This window comes from Ruditapes philippinarum, unplaced genomic scaffold (genome assembly GCF_026571515.1).
Source record: "Ruditapes philippinarum isolate M1 unplaced genomic scaffold, ASM2657151v2 ctg1468_1_1_1_1, whole genome shotgun sequence".
NCBI classification, from domain to species: domain Eukaryota; kingdom Metazoa; phylum Mollusca; class Bivalvia; order Venerida; family Veneridae; genus Ruditapes; species Ruditapes philippinarum.
In genome coordinates, this window is record NW_026861330.1 from 176,337 (window position 1) to 190,665 (window position 14,329).

At 33.4% G+C, this 14,329-nt stretch overlaps 2 protein-coding genes across 2 annotated transcripts; one reads left to right on the forward strand and one right to left on the reverse strand.

Annotated features, from left to right (window-relative positions):
• Positions 1-1,382: 1,382 nt before the first annotated feature.
• On the reverse strand, positions 1,383-5,149 carry LOC132715280 (uncharacterized). The gene is made up of 3 exons (XM_060698269.1): positions 4,398-5,149; positions 2,818-3,012; positions 1,383-1,998 (listed from the first exon to the last, which is right to left on the reverse strand). The coding sequence occupies exons 1-3, from the start codon at positions 4,705-4,707 to the stop codon at positions 1,766-1,768; spliced, it is 738 nt and encodes a 245-aa protein (XP_060554252.1). The 5' UTR covers positions 4,708-5,149; the 3' UTR covers positions 1,383-1,765.
• A 5,544-nt stretch (positions 5,150-10,693) lies between these two features.
• Positions 10,694-13,159, forward strand: LOC132715286 (gamma-glutamylcyclotransferase-like). Its single transcript, XM_060698276.1, has 3 exons — positions 10,694-11,216; positions 11,696-11,844; positions 12,613-13,159. The coding sequence occupies exons 1-3, from the start codon at positions 11,118-11,120 to the stop codon at positions 12,896-12,898; spliced, it is 534 nt and encodes a 177-aa protein (XP_060554259.1). The 5' UTR covers positions 10,694-11,117; the 3' UTR covers positions 12,899-13,159.
• Positions 13,160-14,329: the final 1,170 nt, after the last annotated feature.

Genomic DNA, 14,329 nt, shown 5'->3' on the forward strand with positions numbered 1-14,329 from the left:
CTACAATTATGAGGAAAGTTTTATTGATTAACTGAAATGTTAAAAGACAAAATTATGCTTTGTTTCACAAGTGTTAATAAGAAAATGGTTTTTACTAAACAGTAATCAAAGCGCAACCTAAGCGGCAGAGTTCGTTCAAACAGAATTGTGTATATTTAAAGAAAAACAAATAAAAGCACATCCGTATATATTGTACTACTTCCATGAGTATGAATATACAATGTGCGGGTGCAGACGTTTCTGGTAATAGTGCATGTTTTCCCAAAGGCAAAGAATGAGCAGGGAGTATGTTATTAAACTTTGCGTGATGATGATGTTTTAAAAAATAAATTTATGAGAACAAATTTTATGGTCACCAGCCCTCTTTCTGAGTTATATGGCTCCTGAAACTGGGTTATTCGATCTTTGAGTCCCTATCAGGAGATGTAATCGGGTCGTTGCCTTCCTAAATGAATACATTTACCTTAACGGCGAGAAAGGGAAAAAACGATCCTGATTCTCTAATAAGTGACCGACTTTGGCTTATTTTCCTACAATAGATGTAACTGTTTTATGTTATTTAGTAAAAGATGCAATTGTCTCTGTGTTTTAAACTATGAAGAGTTCAATTACTTTCTAAAATTTTATATATGTACATGTATATCCCCGATCACGGTCGACTAGACCGATTGTTTTGTAGTTTTGACCATTTGTTTTCCTTATCTATCATTATGTCATTTGAGATTCATGCTTTATATTTTACGCCTTTTTCAATTTTTAAATACAGAAATGTCCTGTCTTATTCGGCTTCATTTGTTTCGATATATCGGTTATACTGATGCGTTTTCACTGGCCCCTCTCAGTTTCTATTTTAATCGAATGCATGCTTTGCTACACATTCCATTATATTTAGTCGAATGCAAGCTGTCCCGCATATTCCATGTTAATCGAATGCAAGCTGCTCCAAATCAAATGCAAGCTGCTCCGCATATTCTGTTAACCGAATGCAAGCTGCTCACATATTACATGTTAATCGAATGATAGCTGCTTGCATATTACATTATAACAGAATGAAAACTGTCCCGCATATTCCATTATCGAATGCAAGCTGCTCCAAATCGAATGCAAACTGCTCCAAATCAAATGCAAGCTGTCCCGCATATTATGTTAATCGAATGCAAGCTGCTCACATATTACATGTTAATCGAATGCAAGCTGCCCCGAATATTCATCTATAATCAAAGGCAATCTGCTACTAATATTCAATTATAATCGTATGCAAGCTGTCCCGCATATTCCATTTTCCGAATGCAAGCTGTTACACGTATTCCACTAATTATCGATTGCAAGCTACTCGATATATCTATAACCCTTAAACACATAGTTTACCGCGTAGGATAGCATTTTAAAGTCAAATTACTCAAAATATGCATAAGTAATAAGTAACGTATAGAAAAATATATGAGCACCCTAGATTGAAATCTATTGAGAAAAGCCAACTGGATATGAAAAAGAAAATAAGAATAAATGAGAAGATACCGTTTAATAAGAGTGCAACACATCAAACACAGAGTCGTGATGAAATAAAGAAATACAAAATGTATGTATGAAAATGTTCAAATAACTCGCATCGTTTGTCTTATTTTGACCTGAAAAGTTCGTTTGGTCCAAACATGGTCTAAATTGCAACAAACAAAAACGGGAATATATAGTAGTGTCTAAGAATTTAATGAAATACGTAACATATTTATTTATATATACCATCATTCTGAAACGTTTCAAATGTTTATATATCATTTAAAGGTACTTCACAGAGGTAAAATTTATCCATATTCGATGAAGGTGACCAGTCAAAGTTCTTATTTTTATCCAGTTTTATTGCGGGCTTGCCAGTTTCCGGTTGGCTTTCAGCCCATTTGAAGTATGTCATCGGTACACCATTACTAAATTTCCAGTCGGATCCGCTCGGATCGTTTCGATATCCGTCTATGATAACATTTTCTTCTTTGTGGAACTTTTCTAAAAAAAAAACAATTAGAAAAAATGTATTATTTGAGTGAAGTATAATTGTAGAATCTAAATTGTAATAAAGACATTTTATCGTACAACAACTGACAATTTTCTGCAATTGACCACCTCTATGTTAGGGCTTCACACAAATCACGTGCTGATGGTTTTATCACATGATTGTGTTAAGATGGCGGATACGCCACAGATATCGTTGAACAATTGTTTTATCTGTTATAAATAGCGGCATTATAATAAATATCAAAATTTAAAAGATAATCATATAATGGCAGAAATCTAATCCTGTAAGGGGAGATCACTAGGTGGGAGATCGTTCAACAAGTTTGGAAATAAACAATATGCACGAATATAAGATTAACATAGAGTACCGTTAATACTGATTTGAACACCGGTATGTATTTTCTTGGCAAACATTTTTCATGTTTAGACAAACATTTAACGATCTGACGCACAAACAGAATTATGAAGACATATCTTTTATTCGACCAATATAACCTGGATAACCCTCAAACCTACGTCCTCAGCTACAGCTTGATCTAATTTTAGAGGATAAAACTTCAACTTCGGCTGGCTCGAACTACTGATTTATCGAACAAATTTGCTCTGGCCCTCGAGTTCGAGTCAACCAAGTTCGACTGTATTACAACTTTACTTATCATTGGACGGATGCAATGTGCCATCGTGATTAATGTACCTTACAGTTTGAAAATGAAATGTCTGTGAATCAAATATTTTCATATACCTGCTACGATATTGGTTGTCAAAGTACACGCTGATAAACACTTGTATTTATCAATATACAATACATACCCATGAAAGCGACAGCAGTGGCGTGTTGTTTGTCGTTCTGTATTCTTAGAATACGTCCACCAATTGATTCACAAAGCTCTGTCGCAGTATCTCTGCTTACTTTCGTGTCGGATAACATTTTGAAGCACATATTTGTATCTTGATAAAAATGAAACCCAAGAGATGTAGGGCACGACGGCTGTTTCATGGACTTCACTGAATTAAAGAGTAAAAAAATAACAAAAAACAAATGAGTCGCACCATGACAAAACCAACATGGTGCGTTTGCGACCAGCATGGATCCAATCCAGACTGCGCATCGGCGCAGTCTGATCAGGATCCATGCTGTTCGCTATCAGTTACTCTACTTGTAATAGGGTAAGTAAGCGAACAGCATGGATCCTGATCAGACTGCGCGGATGCGCAGGCTGGTCCGGATCCATGCTGGTCGCAAACGCACTATGTTAGTTTTGTTATACGCGGCTCAAATATTTCTCTTTTTTTCAAATTAAACATCCTGATGCTCCAATGCACTACCAGGTTTCAGGGGCATGGCGAGTGTGGGATGTGATGTGCGTTGCCAACGAATCCAGCCTATTGCTTGAAATTGAAATTAGGGAATATTCATAAATTGATCACTAATGAAGTAGAATTTTATTATCATGAATATTATAATATGACTGTGAAGAAATAACAACTGTTACATTAGTTTAGTTTTCGTCATGGAAGGGGTGGGGGTAGCATGTTCATTTTCAGGGATTTTTAATACGAGTAAATGCATTATATCTTACTTTTTTACATGTATAAAAAGAGCAAATAACGCAAATAAAAAATATCTTTATTTTCATGTGAGACATATTTACTTACTTTACTTAAGTATAAAAAAACAACAACAAAAACACGAAATCATTATTCGTAGGACATTTATTTTCGTGTTATTTCGCGTATGAATCACTCCACGAATTTAAAAGCTGCATGTTCGTGATGACCTATAGAAAAATGTTTTTAAAGAAAAGTAAAGATATCCACCATTTAAAAATAATGAATAAATTATGTCGTATGCAAGAAATGATTGATTTTGCAGTATATATATTACCATATTTTTTCTGCGTGACTTACGCTGTGTGGGCTATCTTTCCATGTTCTGATCTATGTTTGGTAATATTCGTAAACTGTCTAATAGTATCGATAAAATATATCACAAACTAAAAAAAAACTTTTACGACATTTGGACTAAACTACCGTAAACTGTAAACGCTCCAACACCCTTAAGTGCCGTTTACAACGTGTATATTATTTTCTTTGTTGACCTTTTTATATACATTTTGTATTATAAAGTTTTTTCTTGAAAATTCGCATGAATCTTGAGGAAACTAATTCATTTCGTCTAATGTATACAACGCACAAATTAAAAAGAAAAGAGATAGGGAGAGGGGGAAAAAAAGACAAAAAACACGAAATTTCATGTCCACGGAATTAAGTCAATTCACAAATACAGAGATTTATATAAACGTAACACCGCTTTTAAAAGCTTGCATTAAAATATCTTAGCACATAAGACATGTTTGGCATATATTTTCCAGAAGAAAAATGAAACATACCTATGTATTTCCAGCCGACTTCTCCGTTGACATTATTATCGGTTACGTCCCCGGATATTCCTGTTACGTTGTCGGACACAAGGCGACACTCTTTCGTCAAATCATTTTCAAAATATGCGGAGCATTTTGGGTTTCTGTGACAACTCCGCCAGCAGGTTAACGGACTACTTTTCGCGATCACTTCCAAAATGTTCACAGATCCATTGCCATGGTTGAGGGATTCCGTTTCGGTATACACGTAAAACTCGACACAATACGAAGGCAATGGTGTCACTAAAATTATAATGTACCATAAAAATTTGAAACTCATTTTTCTTTTTAACTTTTCAAAAACAAATGAAACTTTTGTCGTGTCTTCCGTTTTCTTTTTAGAATAGAATCAACACAATAACAAAATGCTTTTGTGGTTATTTATGTTTTTAAAGATGTAAAATTATATTGAAATAACCATGATTGAACTACTACAACGACCTGGTTCCAAAGCGCTTGTCAGCAGATCTGTTTCTTTTGCTTAAAAAGTATTGAAAACATTATGTCATGTTCGTTTGTCGTGTTCATTAGTTGTTTATAACTTTCCACATCGCTATGCATTTAGTAAAACAGAACCGCCTTCCGGAAATAAAGAACAAAGTCACGTTCATGTGTCACAATTGACATCTTGCACCTTTCCTCGTAATGAGAGGCTCTATTATGATATATTTATGTCCTTCCTGTTTATCAATGACAGGAACATCTATAGAATTGTTGAAGACTGTACTTGAAAGTCATATTTCGCTATTTAATTCAACAAAAGAAAACAATCCGCCAAGTTAAAATTGATCGGAAGACCGGAAATGTATCGCATTGCATTATGGTAATTCTATTTCTGTTCTTCTAACGCGACGAATAAGTAGGATTCTTAATAATGGAAGAAGATTTATAGGATTTTGAAGAGTTTAGCGGAAATGATTTTGCTGTTTACAATCAAAACTGGGCCATTTCCAAAGCCCTCAGAAGAAACGCTTCATGTTGTTTGAACAAGGTAATAATTGCAGTTATCACGCTGCTTTACCGATGAAATAAAATCATTCGACGCACTTAATTAGAATCGTTCTGTTAAATCTGTTTAACAATTTAAAACTCTAAATTGAAACCTTCTAAAACAAACATTCTGAGTATTTAAGGATAAAGCTATGTTTAAAACGAATGGATGATGAAAGAGATAACAAACAAATCACTAGCATTGAATTGAGATTGCATTGTCTACTTTGACGGCCAGATATCAGTGGATATGCAGAGATGTTGTCAGCCTCCTTTGTTCGGAGTAAAATTTGAATAACGTATTAAATTAAAGCCCTTTAATGTATTTGTAATTTTGTCTGTATCGAAAGTATAGTGTTACTGGGCAACAAATGTAAAATAAAGACGACGCTTAATTACTCATAAAACCCCTTTTATCGTCGATGTTTTTTCTGCTGCGTGTACTTTGACATGAGAAGTAAGATAAGAGATAAAATATATTTTTATTCAGGGTCGCGAGTAAGAATTGCAGACTCGGTTTGATTGAGTTTGTACATGAGGGATAATAAAAAGTGTAATGAGCATACGAAATGGCGTATTATCACGCCCCCGTTATGTGAATGCCAAAGTATTTCCCAAATATTTGGTAAATTTATAACTGAAATTCAAGTATTTCTTCATTGTTTTCGTTTGTCACAATATTTTTGGCTAACATGTTTTGTATTTCAAGTTATTCACCTACCAAATACGTGCTTAAAGTACTAAAAGCGATGTTATCATTTAAAATATGCAGCTAATTCTGGCTTCGAAGTGCATCCTTAACCGTGTGCCTGCTGTCGGCAGATTCTACCCCTTTCAGCTATGGAGACCAAGATTAGCCGCAGCCGGCATACCCATGCTGTATTTTTTGTCCACATTAAAATGATGGACAAGTCCATTTAAGACATTTAGCAAGGGAAGTGTTAATTCGCGTTTATATTTATCAAATGAGCGGGAATGTTTGTTAAGCCTGAAAACCAATGCCATTTGATGCATACTATGATATTGATAGGCCTATGGCTGATAGAAGTAAATGTTCTACCGAGATAAGTGTCGTCAGCCGAGGCATTAGCCAATGATGGCATTATGTTGTCATTGTTGAACATTTTGTCGTATCACCCTCAGTGGAATGTGATATTTTCATCATACCTAACAAATCAAAAAAGACATTTCAAACTAAATAATCATATCTAGATCTCGGCACCCAGTAGCGTGTTTAGTAGCGTCGGCGGATCGAAAAATGATGTTGTCATCTGACGTTACGGATTGTTACCCTCTGACGCCACAAAAAGTTATATCGCTATAGGCTATTTAACAATATTAAATGAATACATGTACATGAAGTTGTATTGTACATTGTATTCAACATAACATAAACTAAAATTGTGTTGACAATAAATAATACAAAAAACAATAAATTATAATGTTTGAAGCAATACATACGGTGGCATAAAAGTGACCTTTGCAAAAAAAAATGTTTTTCGTATATATATTATTTTTTTTTCGTACATATTTTATTTTAGTTTTGCATACATATATTATTTTATTACAAATGGCGAAGTGTTTGAAAATGGTGTTTTTATCCAAACATCTACTTTGCAAATGGCGTCATGTTTTCAAATGGCGTAATTATTCAAACCCCTTTTTCAAATATGGGCTGTTATGAAATGTAACGGGTGTTTTGATTGAATAAAAATATGTACGAAAAACAAAAATAAAATATGTACAAAAAGACTTAAAAGATACGTATGAAAAACAAACAAAATAAGTATGAAAAACAAAAAAATAAAACAAATAAAATTTGCAAATGTCACTTTTATGCCACCGTAAATACATGATAATAATAACTGTATGACTAACTTTTCAGTGAAAATATTTCTCTAATCATCTCCTAAAATATACCAATTGCCTATATTCCAGTGAGCAATATCACATACCTATATAATTGCATTTGGGCGTCTTCTCTTCGTAAAACTCGAAACAATATAAAGATACAAGTGCAATTATTATGTACAATAAAAACGTAAATCTGTGTCATTTAAAGGCCCAACATTATTTTTGTGACGGTCGTATTAAAGTTTCCAAAAAGTTACTTCTTAGCCAATTAACTTAACCATCTTTGCTCCTGTTGCCATAAGTGCAATTTGTTAATATAGTGATATAGTATTTTTTGAATGGAAGACAAAATACAACTTTGTTTAAAGTTTGTTACTTTCATGACAAATAGATTTACATTCAGCGAACATTTCGTCACCTGATTACAGGTAACACCTGAAGTGCTCTAAAACCAATTTTGAACACGTTATAGAACACATATAAAACGCATGTTCACCTTTCTAAAACAATTTATTCATTTCTGAGGAATAATGTACCTTTAAATAAAACAAATTTTATCAAAAACTGTTTAAGTTGTTATTTACACATAAAGGTAATACCCTCACCGCTGTGGGTTCGAATCCCGACAGGGACTTTGGAGGAAGCTATACATCATTTTCATGAACACCGATACAAATATTTTACATATTGATACTTAAATAATACTTTCTTTCATATGTGTTAAAGAATTTGATTATTTACATTAATTTGTTGTTTATTATTATATTGATTTTTTTCATATTTTGTCAATTACATTATTATGGATTATTATATGATATAAATATAGCTGCAATCTCATCGGTTCAAACAGTAGTCAACAGAACTTTTTATAGAATCAGATTCACTTGTGTATAATCATATACACTGGCTAAATTGGATTTTCCCAGTCTAAAAATAGATTGAGACGCATATTCAATGACCATATATCGAAGACTGTTAATAACGCCTGCTTATTAAGAAAATATTGTTGTATTTTGTTTCTCGATTAAAATATCATTACTTTACAATTATAGTTTCACCGTAGTGATGCGTATAAACTTGAATTACTTTTGTATGCGCAGCGTTCGCGTAGTTGTTGCACGACTTTCACGTGCGCCTTTTTTCCCGCGCTTCAACGAAACAGACAAAAATAGTACTTGTATAAAGTTGTGCTTTTTGTGATCTTTTTTTAAATTTGTATAGCCTATTCATGTAAGAAACAATTATTGACAAGCGTGTCATTTAATATGATGGCGATATTAACCAGCAGAAAGCCATATTGACCTCCGCTATCGCCTCGGTCAATATGTCATCTGCCGGTGAATATCACATCATATTCAATGGCACACTAGTCAATAATTGTATAATATTGACCCCCAAAATGGCTGCCATTTTACAATAGTGGTTAAAAATGTGAAAATCGCGAAATATCTATAAGAACATATAAAGAGCCAACAAATAAAGCATGCTCTATTGACTAAAATGTTAAGCTGTCATGTACGTTAGTAGATTATTGCTTTTAGCATCAATATACCAATATACATTGAGTAAAAAAACTAAAAACAAAACCGTCGTGCAAATATAAAAAAGAAAATCAATTTTCTGTGTCACAAGTGACATATGAGAATTTTGGTCCGCCATGGGATGTGCACTTCAGGAGTCCATGCAGAGCTACTTCTTTATTGAACAAAAGACTGAAACAATTGGTTGCATTAACTATTTATTTAAAAAATTGACAAGACATTCGGATCTGAATTAATGGCACTTTTTACAATCGAAACTTGGTCAATAAAAAGGTTTTAAACGATTAGAATCTTTCTGTCCCATCTATTTTAACATTTATCATAAAATTAAAAAGGAATCTTGTAGAAATATTCTGTGCATTCAAGGTCTATTAAAATGAATTGATCTTTACGACTATTGATGAGAACACCACTTGTCAATCCAATGTTAACAAATCAAGATTACATTGTCTTGTTTTGACAACCGCTCACTTTGGTCGGAGGAAATTTAATGACTATAGATATATAGACCCGTCGTTCGCGGAACATTTAATGACCAGATATATAGACCTGTCGTCCCCGGGACATTTACTGACAAGATATATAGACCTGTCGTCCGCGGAACAATTACTTACCAGATATATAGACCCGTCGTCCGCTGAACAATTACTGACCATGCAGATATATAGACCTGTCGTCCGCGGAACAATTACTGACCAGATATATAGACCTGTCGTTCGGGAAACATTTAATGACCGGATATGCAGACCTGTCGTCCGCAGACTATTTAATAACCAGATATTTATACGTATTGTCCGCAGAACATTTAATGACCGGATATATAGTCCTGTCGTCCGTGGAACATTTAATGACCAGATATATAGACCTGGCGTCCGCGGAACATTTAAGGTCCAGATATATAGAACTGTCGTCCGCGGAACATTTAATGTCCAGATATATAGTCCTGTCCTCCGCGGAACATTTAATGACCAGATATATAGACCTATCGTCCCCGTAATATTAATGACCAGATATATAGACCTATCGTCCGCGGACCTTGGTCGGAACATTATTTGATAAGTAAGTGGGCAACAGGACGAAATAACTATATTATAGAACTCGCAATTACTGGAAAATTTTAACGCATTTATCTGTACTGTAGCAGTAATTGCCTTAATTCTCCGCTGTTTGTTCGCATCGTTACACGGGAAATTAATTGAGCAGGGTGTCTCATAAATGATAAGGGGATTTTTTCACTTTATAGACCTATAAAAATTGTAAAATCTGTTTCAGTCCTGCGAGTGATCAGCAGGGCATCCTTAAGTACAGTTTTGTCCACTTCAAGAGAAAAGAAATATGTTTCTAACATTAATTTTATTGTGTTTTATAACAGAGTGTAGGCAATATAGCTCATAGATAGGCCCAACTTCATTTAGTAATTCTAAGGATCATTGTAATAAATTGCTTTAAAACAGCACTATTTCAGTTTCTGATATAATTCATGTTATGTATTGAACATATCGAAAACGATTTGTCGCGACGGGCTTTAATTAGTATTGTATAAAGTCTAACACTCTAGTTGGTCATTAGCCAGATTAACTTTAATAACATAAATACTACTAATAGTGGTACATTTAAACTATTTTAAGCATATAACATTTGCAGTCGTGTGTTGTGTAATAATTATTATATTACATAGGTTATATATAATATCAGACCAGATTGGTTCTTTATGTATTAAGTGAACTTTTCAATTTCGTGAACAAATTCTAACTACAGATATGTCAACATATGCGGCTTGCATATACATCTAAATAGTTTCGTGATATCTACTCTGGTGTCATTAAATAGAACATGTACCATATACATGTATTAACTGCCATATTTGGTTTCCGACAAATATATATTTATAAACATGTAGGTTAAAGAGAGATAAGATAAAATGCTAAAATGTACATATAAGTTTTTGCAGGTCTACCAGTTTGTAACATTTGTTTATAGTGCTAATTACCTTACATACATGCATATTTAATTAATCATATATAAAAAGTATTGGCGTGTATATTTCGTGTACTTATTAAACATAACAAGGAATAAATATCAAAACGTGTATGTAGTTATAGATCAAAGTTGCAAAATACAATTATTACAGTACAAAATGTAGTATGAAAGTTAAACTTTTATCAAAGTAGTTCAGTTCATATTCTGCATTGGATTAGCGATCACTGTATAGTATGTATATATATTGTTCAAACATTCTTAAGTGTTAAAGATTTATATAAATCAAGTATATATTTATTAGGCCGGATTCTACAAATTGTAAACAATGACGTTCTTGTATTTCGCTTATGGCAGCAATTTATTAAAACAGAGGATACAGTTAGATAACCCCAGCGCCACATTCGTTGCTGTTGGGGAGCTTAAAGTAAGTGCTAAATTTTGTTTGTTTGCTAGATATAACGATTTTTTATATTTATTTTTTATCTAGTTTTTCTTTTTTTTCATTTTTTATTCATTTTCTTTTTTGTAGAAAATTTCAATTAGTTTGCACTGCGTTAGAAATGTTCTGTTACACGAGTCTTTGGATCGGCTGGCTATGGCAGTTGTGGTGTCCCGCTCCCCTCTCGCTATTCATAGGTCGTGGTCGGGTTCGAGCCTTTCTTTCTCTAGTCATAGGCAGTGGTTCGAGCACCTCCCGATTACAAAACCTGGTTTCATATGGTCCTTGTTAGTTTACTCGACAGTGATTATTATAAATGGGAAAAGTGTGTGTGTGTTTTGCATCATATAAGTGTAGAAGATATATACACGATAGAACAGAGAAAAATATTCATTGTAAGCAATAATTTACATTAGGGTCATGTTGAAAATAACAAAATGATTTTGTCTCTCTCTCAACACAAGGAACACACTCTAGCATTCAGCTCTTTAGGCATGAAACCAGAGATTATGCGATGGAGGGGTGGAGCAGCCAGTATTCGGGAAGATCCGTCGTCTTCTGTCTGGGGCTGCGTATGGAGGCTGGGAAATGAGCATCTTCAAACACTGGACAGGTACAGTTATATGTAAACTAAGGCAAAAAAATATGTTACAATATTTCTGATATTTTTTTGGATTATGTTTTGATTTTAAACCTTTTCAGCTCCAAATATCAAACAAACTTTTCATGTTTTGTTCACAAGTGACTCGGGTATGGCATATTCTAGATTTGATTGTAGATGTTATTGATACAATTACATGTATTTTAAAGCAGCATGCCTCCAGATGAGCCAAAGTATGTCAATTAAATCAAACTTGAGAAAAATGTACTAATATTTTAGAAAAAGTAAAAACATTGAAGATTCAAGTAATAATTTACATGTTTTGTGCAGTTAATGACGAATTGTATAGCTTCTTATAACAATATACAAAAATGTATTTCTACTGCGTTACTAACGCAGTAAGGGCTATTTTTGCATATTGTTACCTCTTTCTTGGTAATTTACGTGGGTTGCAAGTGCCATTGATAATGTGTAAATTGTTTCCTTTTGGTTACTTGACAATATCATGCTTTTAAATACATTTTCAAAATTTTCAAGGAAATATCATGAATCTTGAGGCATGCTGCTTTAAACTATTAATTAAGTAAGTACTTAATTCATTGGACCATACACATTAACATTACATTGACTAGTATGCCTTCAATGTTGAATTTGAAATGTTCAATACGTAGAATATACAGACCTGTCAGTATTTTAAGTCTTTGTCAAATTGTGGTGGATGTTTGCCTGGCTTTTTCGTGTTCTTTTCCTTAAATTAGGTTGTCACTATTGATTTTTCAGACAAGAACTGGTTTATGATGCTAAAGACGTGACAATAAATACACTTGCCGGGAAACAGTATACATGTAGAACTTACCAACTTCCGGCAAGCGAGTTTTTGGACGAAGGGCCTCAAAACCGTCCGTCACCCATGTACATGGATGTGATAATAAAAGGAGCGACTCAAAATAAATTACCGGACAGTTATATTAATTTCTTAAAGGCTGTTGAGACAAATGAACTCCTTGATGAAAATCTTGAGATATACAAAGACATCTTAAACATGTTAGACAGTAGTGAAACGTGATAGTTATATTAATGAACACAATCAAAGCATGGTTTTACATAATTCTGCTAATCTACATACATGTATAGTATAATGATAATGCACGATCAAAGCACTGAAAGTACTGTAAACCAGCGAAGCCATGGAACCAGCTAAATTCAATCGGCCCTATTTAGCACGTGAATCAAAGACGGTGTGTTCCGAAATCAATGAAGGACGAAAAAACCCTTGATTCGCTGGTAATATGTCGTCAAATGGAATCACATTTACTTGCAATAACCGTGATAAAATATTATAATTATTTTATCCTGCAACTTATATTACACTATGCAGAAATATCAATTAAATTAAAAGCATATATAGTCTAAAATACAGAGTTTTTTTTTATAATTTTGTATATTCGTCGCCTGCTTAAAACAGTAGATAGTTTTATTAAAATTCGTAGATTTTGAAAGGACTTTACTAAAACTAGTGGCACCCTGGCTTTGCTTGTACTGTATAACGAATTATAAAATTTAAAAAAAAAAACTTGTTATAGTCGATACATTTGAGATAGCTTTTATAAATTAAATGTTTTATCGTTTAAGATTGAATTTGTAACATAGCTGGAATAGTCTTGTCCAGCATTTTTGACCATATAATTGTATACGATAATTAGCTGTAGAATATTATCAGTCCCACAAAACAATAAGTCAATTTAGTCCCTTTGAAAAAGTCAATAAATATAAATTAATAACAGCCGTCGTATCATTGGCATTCATCGAATTCAGAAACGACTCATTTTTCGGTCGGAGTATGTCTGTTTTAACCATGACTTCCGCTAAATCAACGAAAATGAAAGAAATAAACAAACAAACTACCATATAGTTTCCAATGTTTTCTATGTAGGCGATTCCTATTAGGCAATGGGATGACTATAAGTGTATGAACAAAGAAAAAGAGAGATATTGCTGACAATGGGTTAAAATGAAAGTATTACGAAATATTTTATGTTTCAATAGGAAAGTTGTTGGTTGTATTTTAGTGGATTTGGATTTGTTAGTAAAGATAGCATGTGTTTTATCCATTCCCGATTCTTTTATAATATTTTTATTTTTTATTTTTCCAAGCAAACCGAAATGAATATGTATCCTTTTCTGGGAATTAAGATGCCAATCTCCCAGGTCAGAACTAAGGATTGTCAATATTTTTGCAATAAAAGAACACTAAACAAATACCTATCGACGTTTAAACCAGGTTTTCAACGACTGATAATCTTTTCTGTATATAATGTTTTAGTTTAATCCGGAAACCTTATTACAATGCCCTGGCAGAAGATCGATGCTCCAAGAACAGAACATAAAAGTTAACAGCTAGACTATTTTCTAAATGAGAACCGAACCCAATAAAATCCGGAACTTAATTGAAATACGGTTCCTTGTCCGCGGCTTTTGACCATGTTGACTGCAGTTA

Bases quoted from the DNA above. Each gene is read 5' to 3' on its own strand.
- LOC132715280 (XM_060698269.1), bottom strand. From the start codon at position 4,707: ATGAGTTTCAAATTTTTATGGTACATTATAATTTTAGTGACACCATTG. The intron at 3,013-4,397 runs GTATGTTTCATT...TCTTTAATTCAG, and splicing joins AGTCGGCTGGAAATACATAG to TGAAGTCCATGAAACAGCCG. The intron at 1,999-2,817 runs GTATGTATTGTA...TTTTTTTTTTAG, and splicing joins CACTGCTGTCGCTTTCATGG to AAAAGTTCCACAAAGAAGAA.
- LOC132715286 (XM_060698276.1), top strand. From the start codon at position 11,118: ATGACGTTCTTGTATTTCGCTTATGGCAGCAATTTATTAAAACAGAGG. The intron at 11,217-11,695 runs GTAAGTGCTAAA...TCTCAACACAAG, and splicing joins TTGCTGTTGGGGAGCTTAAA to GAACACACTCTAGCATTCAG. The intron at 11,845-12,612 runs GTACAGTTATAT...TTGATTTTTCAG, and splicing joins CATCTTCAAACACTGGACAG to ACAAGAACTGGTTTATGATG.